The 18,577-nt window shown below is 47.1% G+C and overlaps 6 protein-coding genes across 6 annotated transcripts; 2 read left to right on the forward strand and 4 right to left on the reverse strand.

The window, feature by feature from the left end:
* Positions 1-102: 102 nt before the first annotated feature.
* On the reverse strand, positions 103-2,868 carry cel74a (Xyloglucanase; the record flags this gene model as incomplete). Its single annotated transcript, XM_031151611.1, has 11 exons — positions 103-350; positions 392-609; positions 654-1,216; positions 1,315-1,378; positions 1,438-1,467; positions 1,521-1,902; positions 1,953-2,069; positions 2,117-2,240; positions 2,294-2,492; positions 2,554-2,698; positions 2,763-2,868. The coding sequence occupies 11 exons, from the start codon at positions 2,866-2,868 to the stop codon at positions 103-105; spliced, it is 2,196 nt and encodes a 731-aa protein (XP_031002910.1).
* Positions 2,869-3,973: 1,105 nt separating this feature from the next.
* On the reverse strand, positions 3,974-6,622 carry isp4_2 (Sexual differentiation process protein isp4; the record flags this gene model as incomplete). The annotated part of the gene is made up of 4 exons (XM_031151612.1): positions 3,974-4,697; positions 4,799-4,988; positions 5,038-5,093; positions 5,154-6,622. 4 exons carry the CDS (start codon positions 6,620-6,622, stop codon positions 3,974-3,976), a joined length of 2,439 nt encoding a protein of 812 aa, XP_031002909.1.
* Positions 6,623-9,435: 2,813 nt separating this feature from the next.
* LHYA1_G006678 (uncharacterized protein) lies at positions 9,436-9,819 on the reverse strand (the record flags this gene model as incomplete). Its single annotated transcript, XM_031151613.1, has 2 exons — positions 9,436-9,509; positions 9,558-9,819. 2 exons carry the CDS (start codon positions 9,817-9,819, stop codon positions 9,436-9,438), a joined length of 336 nt encoding a protein of 111 aa, XP_031002903.1.
* Positions 9,820-10,079: 260 nt separating this feature from the next.
* hob3 lies at positions 10,080-11,153 on the forward strand (the record flags this gene model as incomplete). Its single annotated transcript, XM_031151614.1, has 7 exons — positions 10,080-10,092; positions 10,142-10,192; positions 10,241-10,286; positions 10,338-10,411; positions 10,459-10,606; positions 10,652-10,710; positions 10,759-11,153. 7 exons carry the CDS (start codon positions 10,080-10,082, stop codon positions 11,151-11,153), a joined length of 786 nt encoding a protein of 261 aa, XP_031002914.1.
* Positions 11,154-11,548: 395 nt separating this feature from the next.
* On the forward strand, positions 11,549-12,994 carry pth (Peptidyl-tRNA hydrolase; the record flags this gene model as incomplete). Its single annotated transcript, XM_031151615.1, has 3 exons — positions 11,549-12,169; positions 12,618-12,764; positions 12,815-12,994. The coding sequence occupies 3 exons, from the start codon at positions 11,549-11,551 to the stop codon at positions 12,992-12,994; spliced, it is 948 nt and encodes a 315-aa protein (XP_031002896.1).
* Positions 12,995-15,704: 2,710 nt separating this feature from the next.
* On the reverse strand, positions 15,705-17,302 carry FCR1_0 (Fluconazole resistance protein; the record flags this gene model as incomplete). Its single annotated transcript, XM_031151616.1, has 5 exons — positions 15,705-15,997; positions 16,081-16,517; positions 16,585-16,682; positions 16,762-17,036; positions 17,299-17,302. 5 exons carry the CDS (start codon positions 17,300-17,302, stop codon positions 15,705-15,707), a joined length of 1,107 nt encoding a protein of 368 aa, XP_031002897.1.
* Between the last annotated feature and the right edge of the window lie 1,275 nt (positions 17,303-18,577).

Here is an 18,577-nt window from a genome sequence, read left to right on the forward strand (position 1 = left end):
AGCGGCAAGGGAAACGTTTTCGGGGTTCCAAGTTCTTGGTAGAATTGCCGAGGCCTGACTACCTATGTCCTATTGCCACACTTACAGTACGAGTACTATTGTTCACGAAGGCGAGCCGTAGAATATGCCCCTCCCATTCGTCCCCGCAAAAACACGTCCATAAGTACTTATATCAGCACCCACAACATTCGAACTCGCAGCTCCAAACCCGTGCGCCGCATCACTGATTATGGCCCAAGTAGCACCTGTATCCTCGCTCTTGAAGAGGCTCGTTGTTCCCGAGATGGTGAAGAAGCCGTAGAGGACGGGGTAAGCTGAGGTTGTGGAACCAGCGCCCAATGCTAGAGATACTGTGAGTAAGTGTTGGGACAGAGAAACTGGATGGACTTACCGAAGCTGTAGCCAACCGTTGGTCCGGTGGAGGTGGAAATCTGAGTAAACGTCTTTCCGTAATCGAGAGAGTGGAATAATCCCGTGTCGGTCGAGGCCCAGACGTCGCCTGCTACTGTCGGGTTGACGCGAATCTGATTGACCGCCGTTGAGGAGCCCAGGGCGACCGTTTTCGCAAAAGTCTTTGCAGTATCCGTAGATACGTAGATACTAGATATCCTGTAAGAGTTTCTCCCCCAATTATTGCTAGGAAGCTATCTTACCTGCCAGCAGAACCACCGTAGAACACAGTATTATTCCTCTTATCAGAAGCAATAGCAGCTCCAGACGGAAGTGTCGATACAGCAGTAAAGGTACCCGTATACTGCGACACGAGCGTTCCATTCGTACCAGACATGAGCAACACCGTATCACCATCAGCTGAGTAAGCAACCTTTCCCGAGCCAGTGGTTGTTGAAGCGCCATAATCAGCACTCCATGTAGCGCCAAAGTCAGACGACAGCGCAATTTTAATATCAGTATCGCTGTCGCCAGAACGAACGATATCTGCAGGTGTGTTCCCGGCGTAGTCGAGATCTCGAGTGGTGCCGTATGTTGGGTTGTGGAAGGCTTGGGTAGGAGCTGTGTCGAGCGAGCTGTGGTAGAAGCCGCCAATGTCTCCAACGGCTGATAATAAGGGCGGCCCCCCGGGAGGAGTCAAAAGAGCTAGGGCTGCTGTTTCCTCAATACCGGTTGCTAACGACTTCAGGGTTACATTGTGGACTGTATCCCACTTTAGAAGATCATGCCCTCCATAGATTGTTGCGCCGGTGCCGTAAAGCCTTCCCTAGTAAGCATTCGCAAGAGACTTGACAGATGGAGCAGAACTCACCAATGGTTTGAATCAAATGGATCAATCGACAAAGCTTCTACCATCCAGCCTACTCTTTTGATGAATTGGTCTGTGGAAGTGGTATCAAAAAGCCAAGGTGCCGCGGAAACATCATAACTGTAGTAACTTGAACCTGTTAGAGGATAGTATCTGTCAAAATCGAAAACAAAACTTACAGATCCTGGTTGGGATAGCTTGTCCAAGCCCTGTTATAAAAATTAGTTATATGTAAATCAGCCGGAGGGGAAGGAGAAAATACCAAATCGGAGACCAGGTAGCACCTGAGTCATTGCTTCTGAAAATAAGTTCATCTGGCCACCAATCATTCAGCGCAGCGACCATAAGTGTTCCGGGCTTTTGCAAGTCAACACTCAGTCCACCATAACCATAATTCGTGGAAGCCAGAGAAGTGGGGCTAATATCAGTCCAGACTCCCGTCGAAATGTTGTATTTGTGAAGCGTCCCATTAGTTCCATCATACGGGCCCGCACCATTGGCGTATGAGATGTATAGTGTTTTCTCCGCGGGGGATAGAACACCTTTGTGTGGAAGGAATCCTAATTGCGGTTCGCCAGATACCCAGGCCCAAGTAGATCCGCCGTCTTCAGACTTGAACACCGATTCGCCGACATCAACAACGCCTACATCAATTAGCAATAAATAGATATCTAACGATTGATCACCAGCTCACCAACGAATATTCTCGGAGTGGCCGTCCCCTTTGTTCCAGATGTAGAATCAAACGTAACCCAAGCAATGCCTACCGGGTCCGCAGTATACTCTGAACTCGCATCCTGGACATAAGTCCCTGCTCACAGTCAGCACGATTCGCCGCCTTCCAAATAAAATACTTACCCGGCCATGTGAAAGATGTAACTTTCGCCCACGTGACACCATAATCCGTACTCTTCCACAACCCATTGCCACTTCTCGCACCAAAATAAAGAATACTGTTCTCATTAGGATCAACCGAAAGACGCTACAGATCGTCAGTTCTCTTACTAAGACAATGCTGCTTCAAGTGATTAATACTTCACCGACTCCACGACCTGGCATATTACCACCGACTTTGAACGGCAGTTTAGTCTCAGAGAACGTAGCTCCTTGATCGGTAGAGCGCAAGATAGACCCTACGTTTGGATCCCAGTCAATCGTATACATGCCCACAGCGAGATAAAGACGATTCGTCTCAACTGGGTCCGTGGCGAGAGCGTCAATCCCCCAATCGTGCCTATTCGGTTTAAGATTCAGCTCAACCTCCTTTGTCGGTCAATGAATAGTATGAGACTCACCAGTTCGTGTTATTTGCGAAATCAGTTAGCGGAGTCCAGGTATCATCTGCATTCAGACGATACGCGCCTCCGATGTCTGTTCGTGCGTACGCAAGACCTTTTGTAGTTGGGTTGAATACAATTCCAGGGACGAATCCTCCACCGCCTGAAAGTATATCATTAGATATTCTCAAAGGGTAAACATTCGTCAAACACGGAATCATGCATACCTCCAATCCTGACATTCTTCCACGTAAACGTTTGGGATGTATATGCATTGACAGAACCAGCCAACAGACTCGCAGCCACGAGGGCCAGGTGATTCAGAAAAAACATAGCAATATTGTTCCAGTACTAATGGAATGAGACGATGCAAAACTAGTTTGCAGAAAACTATCAAAACTTAAAGCTGGAAACATGAAAGTATATAAGCTAGATCAGGAAATTCTCCACCCCGCAACCCATAGACACAAATAAGACATGAGACTACATGACGTGTGGTACCTGGCGGGGCCTCATTGAGACAATTCTACAATAGATTGAAGGCAATATAGACGGTACCCCACAAACCGTCCTTCAGCCATGTTCCGGGGTGCAGGCGGGGATACTATTCTCCATTCCCAGAGGTTCAGGCGCGGAAGACCACGCCACTTCACGAGACGACGGTCCGTTTCGACCGTGGCGCCACAACAACAAACGGTAAGTACTTTGTATATCTGAGATTGATTACGGTACGCTTGGGGAGGGGGGCGCATGATGGTAGTAGTGCTTTTAATTGATTGATAAAATAACCAGACCCAGCACAGCTTTGGTACCTGGATAAGTTGGTTGGAAGGATGTTGTCGCGGGGAGAATGAGCCTGAATTTCATGTAAATTTAGCCAGCCGATTGCCGAGATCAAAGCCCAGATCCTAATCTTACCCCTGAATTTTCCACCAGCAGATGTTTTCCTTGTGTCCTCACCTTCTCAGCATCATCTTAAAAATCTCGAAATATGGTGTGCTTGCATCTAGACGCCTTCTTGCGAAGATCTTGCTCATTGCTCTGCTGACCCTTGAAACGGAATCTCGGATCGGCTCGCGGTGGATACAGTGGAAAATGCAGCACTAATATAAGCTTGTCCTCCGCGGGGTTGACCATGCCATTGCCAGCTGACGTGTTTATATATAGGTCGGAGTAAAAGAGGTTAAAAAAGAGACTCTATCTAAGTGGAGGTAAAAGAAGGCCAGCGCGCCTACGGGGGTGCATAGTCGAGGGACATGGTTTGCAAGTAGAAGAACTTGAAAGATGCGATGGCTCTCGAAGATATGGCCTAGATACTAGGCATCATTATTAATTCATCCTAAAAGCCTAGAATATTGTTACGTCTAAGGTACTCCTCCCCACCCCTTCCAATCGATTCCGCAATCATTACCACCCTTCCTAAACCACCATCCAACATTTACGACCAACTCCCCTTCGGCGGACCAAAAGTCTGTCCTTTTGGAAGCTTCGTCTGAACAGCAGCATCCAAACTATCAAGAGTATTGGCTACAACCGTTGTACCCCACCAATCCGGGAAAGCTTTCTGGGGGAGCGACACCGCGAAGAACATAACAACCAAGCAGAGCGCAAGACCGAGATCCAAGCCGCCGGAAGTGAGGTAGTTGTATTGGTTCCACCATCCGGTGTACTTGCGGCGTATGAAATAGTTGAATGTTAAGCCAACGATGACCCACGACATATAGGTCAAAGGTGTCGCTGGGGGAATGAAAAGGACGCCACCGAAGATGAGAGGTGTAGAGAGATAGCGCACTTTGCTCTTGGGGAACATGCGGGTGAGGGTGTAGAAGAGGCAAGGTGTGAGGGCGCCAACAAGGAACATCCAGAGGAAGTTCTTGTAGAGACCGTTCATGCCGAAAAGACGTTGGGGCCCGATGACGCCGAAGATGACGGAGGAGTTGAAGGCGCTGCGGCCGACAGGGCAGATGTAACTGTTGGTATTTCCAGGATCGCAGATGTTTTTGATGGCGCTAAAGGCCCATTCCAAGACAGCGACGTTAACTATTGCCGCCCAGAAAGTAGCTACACCTTGTGCGGCCATCAGAGTGCGGGGTGGCACCTTCATGTAGTGGCCCAATTTTAGATCTCCCGTAAATAGTAATCCTTGATACATGGGAGCGTAGCTGTATTTGGGGGATGGAGTGTTAGGAATTGGTTTGCGGGAGGGGGGAGACGAGGCGAGGGATTTGTAAAGAGAGGGAGGGGGAGGGGGAGGAGTAAGTACCCGTAAGCTTTGAATAGCATCATTGCGATGGGACGACCTGGGAGCATGAAACCGACAATCAGTTCAGTAATGATGTTCAGTCCGATCTGGAAGTTTGTGACGGCTTGGACAATGCCAATGGGAACCATGAATATGATTGGCAGCGTGTAGGCAAGGATCAGTGCCCAGACGGGCAGCCCTGTGTCCCATACTATAATGAGGTTAGTATTTGACTTCAATCTAAAGGAAAGCCGACTCACCCTGTACAACCACGATAGAAACTGCAAACATTACAACGAAGATCGCTATGTACCACCTAGGTGAAAAGTTCTTGTTAGGTTTCCATCTTGGTTCATGCAGGAAGATATGCACTTACCACTCAGGTACTTCCTTGTATTTGCGCATAAGTCTTCTGTGTATATCCTCATCCTCAACACGAGCATCCTTGAATCTCGCCCAAATAGCTTTGCGTTCGTATAAAGCAGTATGGACTAGAACCCCAGAAATTGCTGCAAATGACATGGAATAGAACCATATATTTCCTTGAGACATGAAAAGAGGAGAATACTCTTTGTAGGCCGCAGCGTCAAATCGAAGATCCGGTGTCAGGACTTTGGTGACGTTGTAGGCTTTCCCCGTATTGTCGCGAATGGTGTTATCCAGGATAGGGAGGTATTCGCCATAATAAGTCCCGGAGAAATGCAACGCAGGGGTGATGATCCAGAAGAAGAGAATCATGCTTATGGCGACATTTACCATTGCAAAAACCGGGTATTGCAGTGGGCTCTGAATGAATTGAGTGACAATGTTCCAGTCGAAAGTAATTGGAATCAAAGAGAGTCCTGATGAGCCGCCGAAGAGTTGGTTGATGACTGGGCTGTTTGGTTTGATCCAAGTCACGAATGCAAACACACTGAGAAATGGAGCGATAAGCTCTGGGAACCAGTGCCAGCCAAAAGACCCTAGAACGACGTAGAGGAAGTAGCGATATCGGCCAATGCTCCAGCCACTGGTCTTCTCAGGGTCGGATTTCCGGTGATCGTGTAAGGCGTAGAAGATAGACGTGCTCACAAGATTCGTAGGCCAGATCATGGCAGCAGGCCAAACGAGGAATCGACGACAAACACCAGCAAGTCCATAGCCGATGACCTGGTTGGAAACCGTGAGAAGAAGGTTAAAGCCCCAGCCTAAATCTTTCTTGTAGAACCCCTTCAGAGCAATAATAGTATCGACAGAGTAGGCAACAGGACCGCTCAAAGAGCAGTTTGCCATAACTGTGATTACTGTATGCTCTTTCATGTTGAACGGACCGGGGTTTAATTTCCATCTTAATCCAAACCAATTGAATTCCCATTCGGGCAACCATCTCGCCCAGGCGCATCCGATTGGATAGGCGACCAATTGACAGATGAGAGAGCTGAGAGCGAAATTTGGGTATCTCAGGAAGAAGAGTTGGTTGAGACCAGAAGCGATTGTTACCAACACCATGCCTATCACCCATGCGCGAACAGTGTTTGCTGGACCACCTTCATCATAATTGCGCACCGCAGCTCGAACCTCGGGATATGGAGAGTTGTCGCTGACCTCCTGCTCGAGCTTAAGCTCGTCCTTTAGATCATGGTTCTCTGCAGCTGCGTTGGCGGCCAGTCGCAGATCTTCTGGTAGATTGGGATCGAACTCGTGGAGCTTGTTGAACGTCTTGAGATGGGCATTCGCAACGGCTTCGATCTCAACGTCAGGAGCATCAGATGTCGTGCTGCCAATGCGCGTACCACCGTCAACAGAGGAAGCTTCTTCGGTAATGCCTACCTTGGGCTCCTTCTGGCCACGAAAGCGAGAAATCATTGCGTTCAAAAATCCAGGTGTGCGTGAATAAGTTGGGATCGAGGAAAGGAACAAACGAATTTAAGGGAAAGGAAGGCATCTGCAGAAGATCAACGCTTGTGACAGTGTTGTATTCACTCGAGATTTGCACCGCTTGGTTTGATTTAACGTCCCACCGCGGCACCACCTACCTGACACAGAACAAGCCGTAATCATGTCCAGCTTGACCACCCAGTAGTCGTGTTAAATATGGACGATAAGAGAAAATGTGAATACATGACCATTAAATTGTATTTATACAAGCAAGCTAAACTTCTATATCTAGATCAACAGTTAGCCAGATTCCTATAAAAGCTAGATTGGATCCATTCTTCGGGTTGATCATTCTACAATGCACGTCCCAGAGACCAGATAGTAAGAGGCTAGCTCTAGTAGAGCAGCTCGTCTTGTAAACTGGAAGTGGAAGAATGTACTACTGCCCAAAAGCTTTTTGTAACAAGTACGGGTAGATTTTGTCGACTGAAGCAATACAAGTATACAAGTATCTCTCAGCTCTGAAAACGATCGAGAGGCTTCTTGTTAAGTCCGATAGTCGGGGAAGACACCAAGCCATCTCGTACATACATCTATAGGGATGATCAAAATATATGATGGATTGTATAAACTTTAGCTACCGTGATGTATATGTGGCAAGTAACGAGAGGTTGGAAATCATTTGAGAGGCTGATTGATGACTTTGAGGCTTGGCCCGGGGGAAAAGTGGAGAAGCGCGGGACAACCTCGACATAAGCTGGGTTTAAACATGATCACACTTACCATGCGTGGAAGAAGAGGGAGAATTCGCCGTAAATGGTTAAAGATACTAAGCTAGAGGGACAGGGTTCTTGAAACTGCTCTGAATGAGTTAACCACTACCGTTGCAGTGGCAGACCAACATCGGTAGGGGCCGAGCAGAAATAATCTCAGTCTACGAGTAGACGCCATGCACAAATTACTCAGCATGACGATTCAGCCTCAACCGTTTTTCAATACTCTTGTTTCGTTGACTTTGGTGTATTAGTAGTCCGAGGGATGTTATGGAATGTATTAAAGCACTGCTGGAAGGGTGGGGATCGTTGGTCTATCCACTACATGGTGTCAGTTCTCCGCTCTGCTTTTGCTAAATTTCACTTATGTAAATATGGTGTTCTCCCCCAACGCCAAATATAATCAAAGCAACTGACATTGGAATTGATATAGATATGTCTAAATGCTATATTCCGGCTCGCGGATCCCGCCGTTTCTAAAACCTGTTAGTCTGAGGAACGCCATCAAGTACTGGGATAAACCAGGCTGTTTATACCTTCGCCTTGCAAACAAATGGAACCAATCCCCGCCATAACCGCAGAAAAATGTTTGCTATGAAAGCACCGATAGTTGAACAGATGTAGAAGACACCGATAATGCCGGAAGTAAAGCCATATGGAGTAAATACGGTTGTCCAGGTTCCGCTCATGACGGAGAATACCATCAAGTGTACACCATGCTCAAATACACACAAAAACATGATAGGAAAGCTGCACATGTGCTTTAGTCGGCGGATAAAGCTCTGAAATAAGACATTTTGCCTATGAAAGCCCCGTTACTATGTCTCTCGAAATCAAGCGCTACGAGAGGAGAACTTACTTTCCAGGGATGATTCGAAACGTCTTCAACCTATCTATACGTGAACGAGGAAGGTAGATGTATTGTTCGCTATCGGAGCTGTGAACAGAAGTAGAGTCGGACTTTTCGTCCACAGGTGCGACTGGCTCACTTTTTACCGTTTGAGGCGAATTGGAGATGAGCCGTCGCGCAGTTGCCCTGGCAGCAGCCTGTGTCTGCAATAGTTCACGGTCGTACGTACATTGTTTCTTCCATGAAGAACAGGAAAACTGCAGTGGCGCCTAGGAAAATTGCTGGAAATAATAACACCACTTCCAGTCCATATTCTCTGCGACATAGCCAGCAGCGATTGGAGCCATAGAAGAACCTGGGGTAGATTAATTTAGCATGATCAGTGTTCAAAGGGGGGTTATGGGTATTCCTAATTCCTATGATACAAAACATACACGTGCCGATTTTTACACCCCGCTCATGGCTGAAGAACTTGCTTGACTAAAGCCTCTATAGGGGCCTGAAGGGGATAATGTATATGATGGGCGTCTTTCGCTCGCTCCCTAGGGTTGATTTCAGCCATTTAAAACGCTGCTTGTGGCGCTTGTTAACGCTTCGGCAGTGGTGAGCACTATTGGTATGGGCATGATGTTTGATCGGTTTCATATCACTACTGTGATCTTGCTTAGCAGCGTTGGTGCTGAGGTGTCGATGTTCCTCTTCTGGGGCTTCTCTAGTACGCTGCGACTGCTTTGCCTCTTTAGCATATTCTATAATTTCTTTGCTGGGGGCGCCGGGGGGGGTGAACACAATTGCGGGCGTCGTTAAGCTTGTTAAGCAGGGGGGAGAGAGTGCGGATGTTTAATCATTGCTAGGGTTTTCGTCTGTAGAGCGAGGAATGGGCGCTGTGGTTTCTGGGTTATCAAGTGATGCGCTGCTGAGTGGGAATCATAGGGAGGGAGATGAGATATAGTTCTGGATGTGGAGGCTTGATCGATTTCACGGGACTCAAGGCCACACTTGATGGCGTGGGAATCATGGGGAGAAGACGGGGATGGATGTAGAACATCGTATTGGAGAAAACGGCCTTGCTGGCTCAACGGGTATCCCTCAAAGCAAAACCTCCAACGCCAAATGCAAGTCCGTTTTCGTACGCCATTGACCCTTATTTTCCCAGCCTATTTCCAGCATTGAAATGATTATGAAATGTCATCAACCTCCATCTTGTCATCCGTCTCCTTCGTGCTTTTCGACTTCGTAGTCTTGGGTGCATCTATTCCGAATTAGAAAAAACTTATAATCACTTGTGAAAATCTCTTACCAGTCATCTCAACCTCTCCTTCTTGTTCCATAGCCTTCTCAATCGCTCTCCGTCTAGCTTGGTTCTGCGCTCTTTCCAACTTCTTTGCCTTTTTCCCTGAGACTGGCGCAAGAGGTCCGCTCGTGGGGTGCAGAACACTGCTCTTTGCTGTACCTCGAGGATTCTTGGAGATCTTGTTGACGGAGTTGCGTTTTTGGACCTTTGCCCGACTGGCAATTCGTCGCTGCTTGTTGGGCACGTTGGGATTGGCTCTTGACGGCATTTTGGATGATGTTCTGTAGAAGTCGTGTGTGGTGTTTAAATTTTTGAAGCTTGTGAAGGAAATATTTTGAAATTGTGGCGGGGTATTAGAGTATGTGGCTGAGCAAACAGCGTCAGCGTCACTCCTTCCAACTGGCCGACGACTTCCATCTTGACATTCACCTTCACTACCCACTTTCGATACACTCGCTTTACAACGACTTGCTGTCGTAAATCTTTTAACAAATATCAATCTTCCCAAAGAACAACAGAGCCGCCATCATGTCGTGGGCCGGTACGATGCGCTCTGAAGATATGACCGAACACGCACTGACGATACGTAGGCTTCAAGAAGAATGTCAACCGCGCGACAACGCAGGTTATGATGAAGACTGGTATGAATAGATATTTCCTGGGGCTGGGACTGTTCTAATGCTCTGCAGGCCATGTCGAGAAGACCAATGACCGAGATTACGAGGTTGAGGAGAGGTAAAATGGGATTCGAATAGCTGGCAGCGACTCGCTCTGACATGCTCGTAGACGATACCGAACTATGGAAGCGGCCTCAGTGCGACTACAGAAGGAAGCAAAGGGATATTTGGATTCTTTACGAGGTGGGTAAAATAGATATCGGCCTCCGAGCGATCGCTGATTTGTGTAGCCATGACTGCTTCCCAGATGAGAATCGCGGAGACAATAGACGCATTCTACGGTGATGCTGGTGCAAGCGATGGTGTTAGTAGGAGCTATAAGCAGGCTGTAGAAGACCTTGATGCGGAAACAATCAAAGCGTTAGATGGTCCATATCGGTAAGTGGTTGAATCCGTACAAGAGACTGAGCTAACAATATCCAGTACGACTGTCCTCGAACCCATTTCTCGATTCTGTGCATACTTTCCTGATATCAACGAGTGTAAGAACGATAAGGGCTACCTTCTCCTCAGCTGCTGACATGTCATAGGCATCAAGAAGCGTAACCACAAACTCCTTGATTACGATGCGATGAGAGCGAAGGTCAAGAAGCTCGTCGAGAAGCCCGACAAGGACGTCACAAAACTCCCACGCGCAGAAAAAGAAACCGAGATGGCCAAGGCAGCCTACGAGCAACTGAACGAGCAACTCTTCAACGAATTACCACAACTTATCGACCTCCGAGTTCCCTACCTCGATCCAAGTTTCGAAGCATTGGTAAAGATCCAGTTACGTTTTTGTGCGGAGGCATATTCTAGAATGGCACAGGTGCAGCAGTACTTGGATGCGGATACAAGAGAGCAATATGCGCAAGGACATCTGGATACCAGGGTGGAGAATGTCTTGCAGGAGATTCGGGAATTGAGTATTAGTGGCACGGTTTGAGGATGGGCGGACGTAATCGTATACCAGGTTGGCCAGGTTGGGAGTACGGCGTGATAGGACATGCAATGGATATGTTTTGCTTCACTTGAAAGTGGTTTTGAAGCTCATCTCGTGATCCAAAGTGAGAGAGATGGCATGGGTTTTTTGGATTCCCATATCACAGCCCTACCTGCGCCACACTTCGCCCGGATGACTCTTCACCAAAGTACGAAACGGCATGACAAAGCCCACCTGAATCACTCACTAAACAGAATATTATAACTATAATAAGACAAACTAGTTTTTTATCTTCCTTTGACCATATTCTTAAAACTATACATCTTTTATTCTTTCTATTTCTCACGAATTTTGGGGCATTTCTCAGCCGCACGCCGATCGCAAAGGATCACCAAAAAATGGCCCTGTCAAGCGAGGAAATTCCGCTCTCGACAAATCTCCCATCTCTCAGCCTCTCCACCAAAAAGTCTCGCAAACAACGAAAGAACTCCCCAACACCCGCACAATATGACGATCAGGTAGCAATAACCTCAATCCCCAATTCATTACTAGAAATGGCGACGCCCCTCCGCCTCCTCGTTTGCTCAATAGGCAACCCAGCACCATACACAAACACCCTCCATTCAGCAGGCCACAATGTCCTCACCTCCCTCGCGGCCTCCCTCTCCTACCCATCCTTCCAGAAATCCCGCGACTACGGCAACGGTCTCGTGTCCCAAGGGCCCGAATACACGCTCTGGCAATCGCGGTCCTTGATGAACATCTCCGGGGCCGGGGTGTCTGCCGCTTGGCGGACATTTCAGAAACACTATGGTAGTGGGGAGCAGGTGGGGCTTGTGGTTGTGCATGATGAGCTGGAGCTGGGCATGGGCGAGGTTAAGGTCAAGGATGGGGGCGCGAGTGCTAAGGGCCATAATGGGTTGAAGGATATTGCGAGGTATATGAAGGGCCAGAAGTGGGTGCGTATTGGGGTAGGGGATTGGGAGGCCCGAGTCCAGGGAGCCGGACGTGGTGGCGGGGTATGTGTTGAGGAAGAGATGGGGGGAATGAGAGGGCGAAGATTGAGGGGTGTGTGGGGAGGGTTCAGGGGGAGTTGAGGAGGTTGGGGGGGGGTGTGAGAGTTGTAGTAATATTGGAAAAGGGGACTGGATCGCTATCAACTGGGAAGTATACCCATGAGGTGTATGGTTATTGCAACTACCTATGAATCTTGAAGGGAAATCACGACAGATGGGAAGCTCTTATCGAAACCGACCACTTCGAGCGGGACCAATTAATATGAAAAAAGCCTTTAAATGTTTAACTGTTTATAAAGAATATTTTTGGCGGTGGCAGGAATCATCATGCCCTCCGTCATCTTGCTCGAGCAAGCCATCCTACGAAATCGATACCTGCGAAATCGGTAAAGTTACCAATGTCTAGTATGTTACATTACACTCCAGTCATAACAAGTTGCTAATGTGCTAGTCCTCTTTGCGGCTTGAAATACTTTCCGCGGCCCTTCAAGTCCCCAAAACATGTTATCGGATACCGAAACGATTGACTGCTTCCAAGGACGATCATGTTTCTCAGGATCAAGTTGAAGAGAGTATCGAACCTTTCGGAGATCGAGAGGTACCCCACGATATTCAACTGAATAATCTTGAAACAATGATATCAACCAGGACATATCCGAACTCGGATTCCCAAATACAGTGTACAAGGCCCGGTTTACTCAAGCAGGCGCAGATTTCGAGTCTAATATTAAGGCGGCTACATCTAATTATGACATGGAATATGAGGATTTGCGGATCAGGCCACGTGGTGATAATACACAGACACCTTTCAGGGTTGGCTCAAATTGAAACCCTAGAACACCCAACATTAATAAAAGCACAACATCAGGAGAAGAAAACGCGCCAAGAACAGGCAGGAGCCTAAGAGATGGAAGTCCTCGAGCTATTTCGAAATATCTATGGCTGGTATCCTTTCACAGCGTCAGACAACGAACTTGCATCACAAATTAGACTCTCATTTCTAGAGTAGACAGCTATAATTCGCTGCCTGAGTCTATTACCGCAATATTATCGACCTTTATTCAGAAATTCTACATTAGCTTGCTCGCCGGCTTGTAGAGGCTAATTCGTCTCGAGGTCAGCGGTTACCCACTGCTAAGTTCAACGACGCTACACGAGGGAGCGCAAAGAGCCACAAGCAAGCAAAGGAGATGGATACTGAGGGACCCAAAGGGCCTGTTCATCATCACTAGCGGATTTGAAACCCTTAGAGTAGGGGAAAGTCAACGATGAACCATTACAGGAGCAGCCAAGAAATAGAATGCGATGCAGCGCCGCATCATTATATTCATACGCAGCAATATATATATTTGCCCAGAAGCAGCAGGATAGGAACAAACGAAGCGCAGTTGAAACACGGCGTGTATCGATCTGAGAACAGCAGCAGAATATATTAGAGTTGTAAGATCACACCAAACATTTCCCCACCTAGGTCACGCCTCCGGCATAAACAGCTCACTTCACAACTCCAACTCCAACATATCCGATCCACACAAGCAGAACACGAATATCCCAACTTCAAGCACCCATCGAGAAGCCGTGCAGAAATGCTCAGTCTGGCTTTAATTACCTGCACCGCCCATTAAGCCGCTTTCTTTGATTTGTATTCCGTTTGAGTGCGAAATGTGCGCGTTGATAGTACCCTTGAAACGCAATGGAACGGAAAAGGGACTACGAGTGAGTAGATACTAGACATGTCTTTTGACGATCTTATACTCCGCAGGGTTGTGGAAGCTGGTCTGGAGGTAGGGAATATGCTTACTATGGTTTAGAGATTTATTTACATGCTTGGACTTCAAACTTAGCATTGCGGTTCGGTTTGATATATTATGGAAAGACAGCCTATCGAATCATCGATTGAGAGAATCGTTTTATTTTATTTTATTTTATTTTATGAGTGCAGGTTTTGGTAAAACCTGATTCCTGAAAGACCTAGCTTTCATCAGAGCACATAAGATAAAAGACTAGGTATGATGTAAATGTAGAAAGAAGTCATACAGTGAAAACTTCGTCTATTTCGTTTTCTATTCAGACTTGCTGTATACTGTACTGTATACGCAGACCATGTCAGTCCATACTCCTCGATTTCTATTTGGCATTTCTCTCTCTATCTGGTATCAACTTAACCATGTGACGGATTCTTATAGATAGATAGATAGATGAATGGATTATAGCACGGCTTCACTTGCATATATATATATTTGTTCATTTTATTTCATTGCGTTGCATTTCCGACTAAGCTGGGAAAGATAGATAGATAGATATCTAAGATAAGTGAGTTACTTATTTATCTGCTCATTCTCCGTATAGTAGGAATTAACGCGGTAGGCTGCAAATATATATATTTGATTTTGGGGATGAGTACGTGTAGAGTGAATGGTATTGGTATTGGTGTTGGTATTAGTATTTTTAGGATCGCTGTTCGTACTCTCGCTCTTGCTCTTGTAATGTAGCACCAGGACACGATTAGGATAGGATAGGATAGGATGTATTTTATTACTCGGACGGTTTATTTCATTAAGGTATGTTAAGCTGGCTCTTTTCGCTAACTGCGCTGCACTGCTCAGGGGCTCGCTCGCTTATGAGTAAGCTAAGGCACGACACCTATATCACTTGACGCAGTATGCAATGCATTCCACGCTTTCCCATTTGTGTCTTGTTTTTTGCTTGCGCTAAGAATACAGGTATGTACAGTCTAGTCATTCAATCACTCCCCCCCCAAACGGGTCTTGCATTTCTTGATTTATTTCCTGATTCGTTTATGGGATATAGAAAAAAGAAAACAAGGGTCCTCGGGATAGCCACTCGGACCTGGCGAGCGAGCGCGCTGCGCATCAGGAGGTCTGCTGCTAAGGTATGCCATCTGGCATGGTCGCTTGCGCGTATCGTTCCCGCTATTGCTCGCTTGATGTGCTTTTACTTCGCTTCGCGAAGGTGTATGGATCGATAGATTTTATCGTTTTCTTTGTGTGATGTATCCTCACGTGTCTTTCAAATGCGTGTTGAGGCGTCGATGAGGTGGCTTTTGAGTAGATGGATCGGATATCGACATGTTATATGTATATATTGCGCTCGATGAGATGAATGGAGCTGGATTGATAGAGAGCCTTTATTTCGAGAGAGTGTCGAGTCCTGCAGTGGATGATTGTTCGTCGGCGAGAGAAGGAAGGGTGTTGTGATGTCGGATCTGGTCGTATGGCGATTCCATCTCTGGAAGCCGTTTCTCCTATACATACTCCGTATCCCTCCACCCAACAACACCGTCATCGATACCGAACTGGCTCGGCTTATCTGATAAGGACGCACGAGCCGTGGAATTCCACCACGAGCAAAACATGCACTTTTCCAGAACACGGCCAATGCAATATCCCAGCCGGCCCTTTTCACACGTACTGCATATCTTTGCGAGCAGAGCAAGCAAAGCATGGTTGGTTGGTTGGTTTTCTAGAAATGCTTACACGACCAAGAGACAGGCATGTATGCATGCAAGTATCAATTCTTATCCAATATCAGCCGCTACATCAAAGCCCATGAAACAATCGGGCATCTCCTGCTTCACATCCGCATCGTACGGGCAGTGCAGCTGCAAGTCCGTGGCGAGCATCGCGAAGTGCTCTTCGCTGCTGCTGTTCACGTGGACGTGTTGTAGCGTGTTCTCTTGCTGTAGTTGCGTTTTGAGGATGGAGAGGTGGGGGTTTAGGAAATTCGGTGACGGCATGTAGGTTTGCGGGTTGTGGTAGATGGGGGGATCGATGGTGAATTGTGGGGGTGTTTGAGAGGAGGTTTGGGGTTCTGGGGAAGGAGGGGAAAGGTTAGTTTTGAATCTTGATATTGATGGTTTTGGGGAAGTTGGGGGTGCGGGGTTGAGTCCTTACCGAATTGGGATTCTTGATTTGAATTTGAGGGTAGGACGTGGGATTGATGCTTTTGAGTTGATTGTAGTACATGAGATTGTTGGTCCAATATATCGTTATTAGGATCCTGTGATGGCTGTTGATGGTCCCATGACAGCTGGGTCTCTGGTGGGTACGCGGAGTACCGAGAGAGATTCGCTTGGAGCTCATCTGGGACGGAATTCGGTGTATTTAATTCTGTAAATCCGTCTGTATCTTCATCAAATGATGGGCGTACACAGCCGAGTCTCTCAGCAATGTCATGGACAACTGGTAATCCTCTGTCGTCCAACTCTGGCTCTCCCAAGTTCCATGACTCGCCATTCCGTACCCTAGCATAGAGCTTATGTATCGTTGAGATAAGAATATGCTGGGTGTCTTCTAGAACCTCGGCGTATCTGTTGGAGACCAGTGAGTTTCTGTTTTGGTGTTGGTGAAAGTGTAGAAATTGGCTGATTCATGAGAATGAAGATTTAAAGTACTTACTTTGGAGGAAATTCCTTATGTTCTCCTTTCTTCCTCCTCCCAGCTATACAGACTAAACCATCCAGTTTACATCTCTTGCAAGGCAAATCTCCATCACACTGTTACTTGTCAGGATCTAGTACATGTTCAATTGTGGTGGGGCAGTTGGAGGTGCTTAATAAGTGGTTCTTTACTCACTTTGGTTTTTTTGATTCGACAACGCTCACAAGCCTTCCGAACTCTCCTATGCAGCCTTTTGTCCACCGCTACAGCACTGTGCTGGCCTGTTAATAAGGTCAGAGCTCCTCTCTTGGAATCTCGAGTAGCGGGTTTGGCGTTCTTGGATGATGAACTCCCAATGGGCTTGCTATCTCCGCCTGGTGAACTTGACGATTCGCGCGCCATGGGACCAAAACGAGTGACAAAGCACAAATCACAAACTCGGAGAAGGAGTACTTTATTTGTGGGCTGGGCTTTGGAATATTGTATACAAGTTCAAGGGTAACTGTGGAAAATGGATTGGAGTCAGGTTTCGAGGGCGGGCTACATACAAGGGTGGTCTGTTTGAGAGGGGTTAGAAGTGTGGTAGTCTTATATGAAGGTAATCTATTTCAGCTTACGTATGTGCCTCCAATGGATCAAAAGATTGGGATGGGATCTGACTGACTGACTGAAAAAGAAGGTAGAAAAGAGTCTGGAATATGTTTTTTTTTTTGGAAACAAGCGAGAACATACTCATTGTGGCTTACCTTGTGGAGATGTGGTTGCTTATGAGAAATCCAAGCGCGTCTAATTGTGATTGCACGGCCACGGCTACCATTAAACTACCTAATAAGAGAACGCAATCCGATTCTGGCATGTGGATATGGACGGCTATGGTAAGCGGAGATGTGAAAAGTGGCGAAGGATGATTCATCTTTGCAGAATGGTGCAAAAACCCTGCACTGATTTGACGGTGGCTGTCTGTGTCTGTCGAGACGGATATCTTAGAAATTTTAATGATCCGTGCTCGGTAATGTGACGGGACCGGACCTGGAGAATAAGAAGCATCCGGCGAGGCTACGAGTACCGCACCAGCATTTCAAAGCAGGTCTAAGCGGGGTCTCTCCGTCTATCGTTACTATGTTGGACCTTGTTAGGCATTCAGCCTATCGAGGTATTCTTACAGTACGACCCAGGATAAATTAGATATTTTTAATTAAATGTATCTTTACTCAGCTCAGCCTACTCGTACTACTGTATACTACTACAGTATACTACTATACTTCTAGAAGTATTCTGCACCTACGAGTATCCATACGATGTAGACTACTGGTTGAAGGGTTCATACTGCATGACGAGACCCTGCAAGAGAGATGAGACGATAAGCCTCCGTGCCCTGAGCGGGTACTTGTCAGAATGGGCGGGCGCAGTCTTCGTCCTGTTCCTGCCCTAAGGACCGTTTGCAGAGAGACAGGGATGGCACGGTGTTTTTGCTCTCTCAAATTTTCAGGTCGTCAAGTGGATCTCGGACTTAAGATTAGAAATCCAGTTTCGCTGTACAGTACCAACCCACCGAATACCCCATGATTATTCAGCACAACGAATAGACCTACGCACGGTAGTTAGTTAGTTTGTAGAAAGTCTATTGGCAAGTCTATTTGCAAGTGAAGATCAGGAGGAGCATGATAATAGGGGTTCACAGTTGCATCTCCCCAAATCAAAACGAGTTTCCATAAGGCGTTTAGGTTCAGGGTGATACCATCGGAATCTAACAAAGTCCAGCCAATAAGAAGCTCTGCGCAAACTCCACTCGGCGACTCGGATATATGCGTTAAGGAGGTGCTCCCCCTATTCATGACAATGGGACTCCCGTGGTGGGGGTCTTGGGGCGGATGATGGAGTAGCCGGCTCCCGAGATGACGAGTACGAGCAGTCATTGCCAGTGAAAGTGCTCCAAGTGCGAGTGCGAGTACGAGTGCGAGTCCTCGAGAAGGTAGACGGCAAAGCTAATCAACGCAGCCGCTGCATCAAT

This window comes from Lachnellula hyalina (genome assembly GCF_007821495.1).
Source record: "Lachnellula hyalina strain CBS 185.66 chromosome Unknown contig00145, whole genome shotgun sequence".
In the NCBI taxonomy this organism is placed as follows: domain Eukaryota; kingdom Fungi; phylum Ascomycota; class Leotiomycetes; order Helotiales; family Lachnaceae; genus Lachnellula; species Lachnellula hyalina.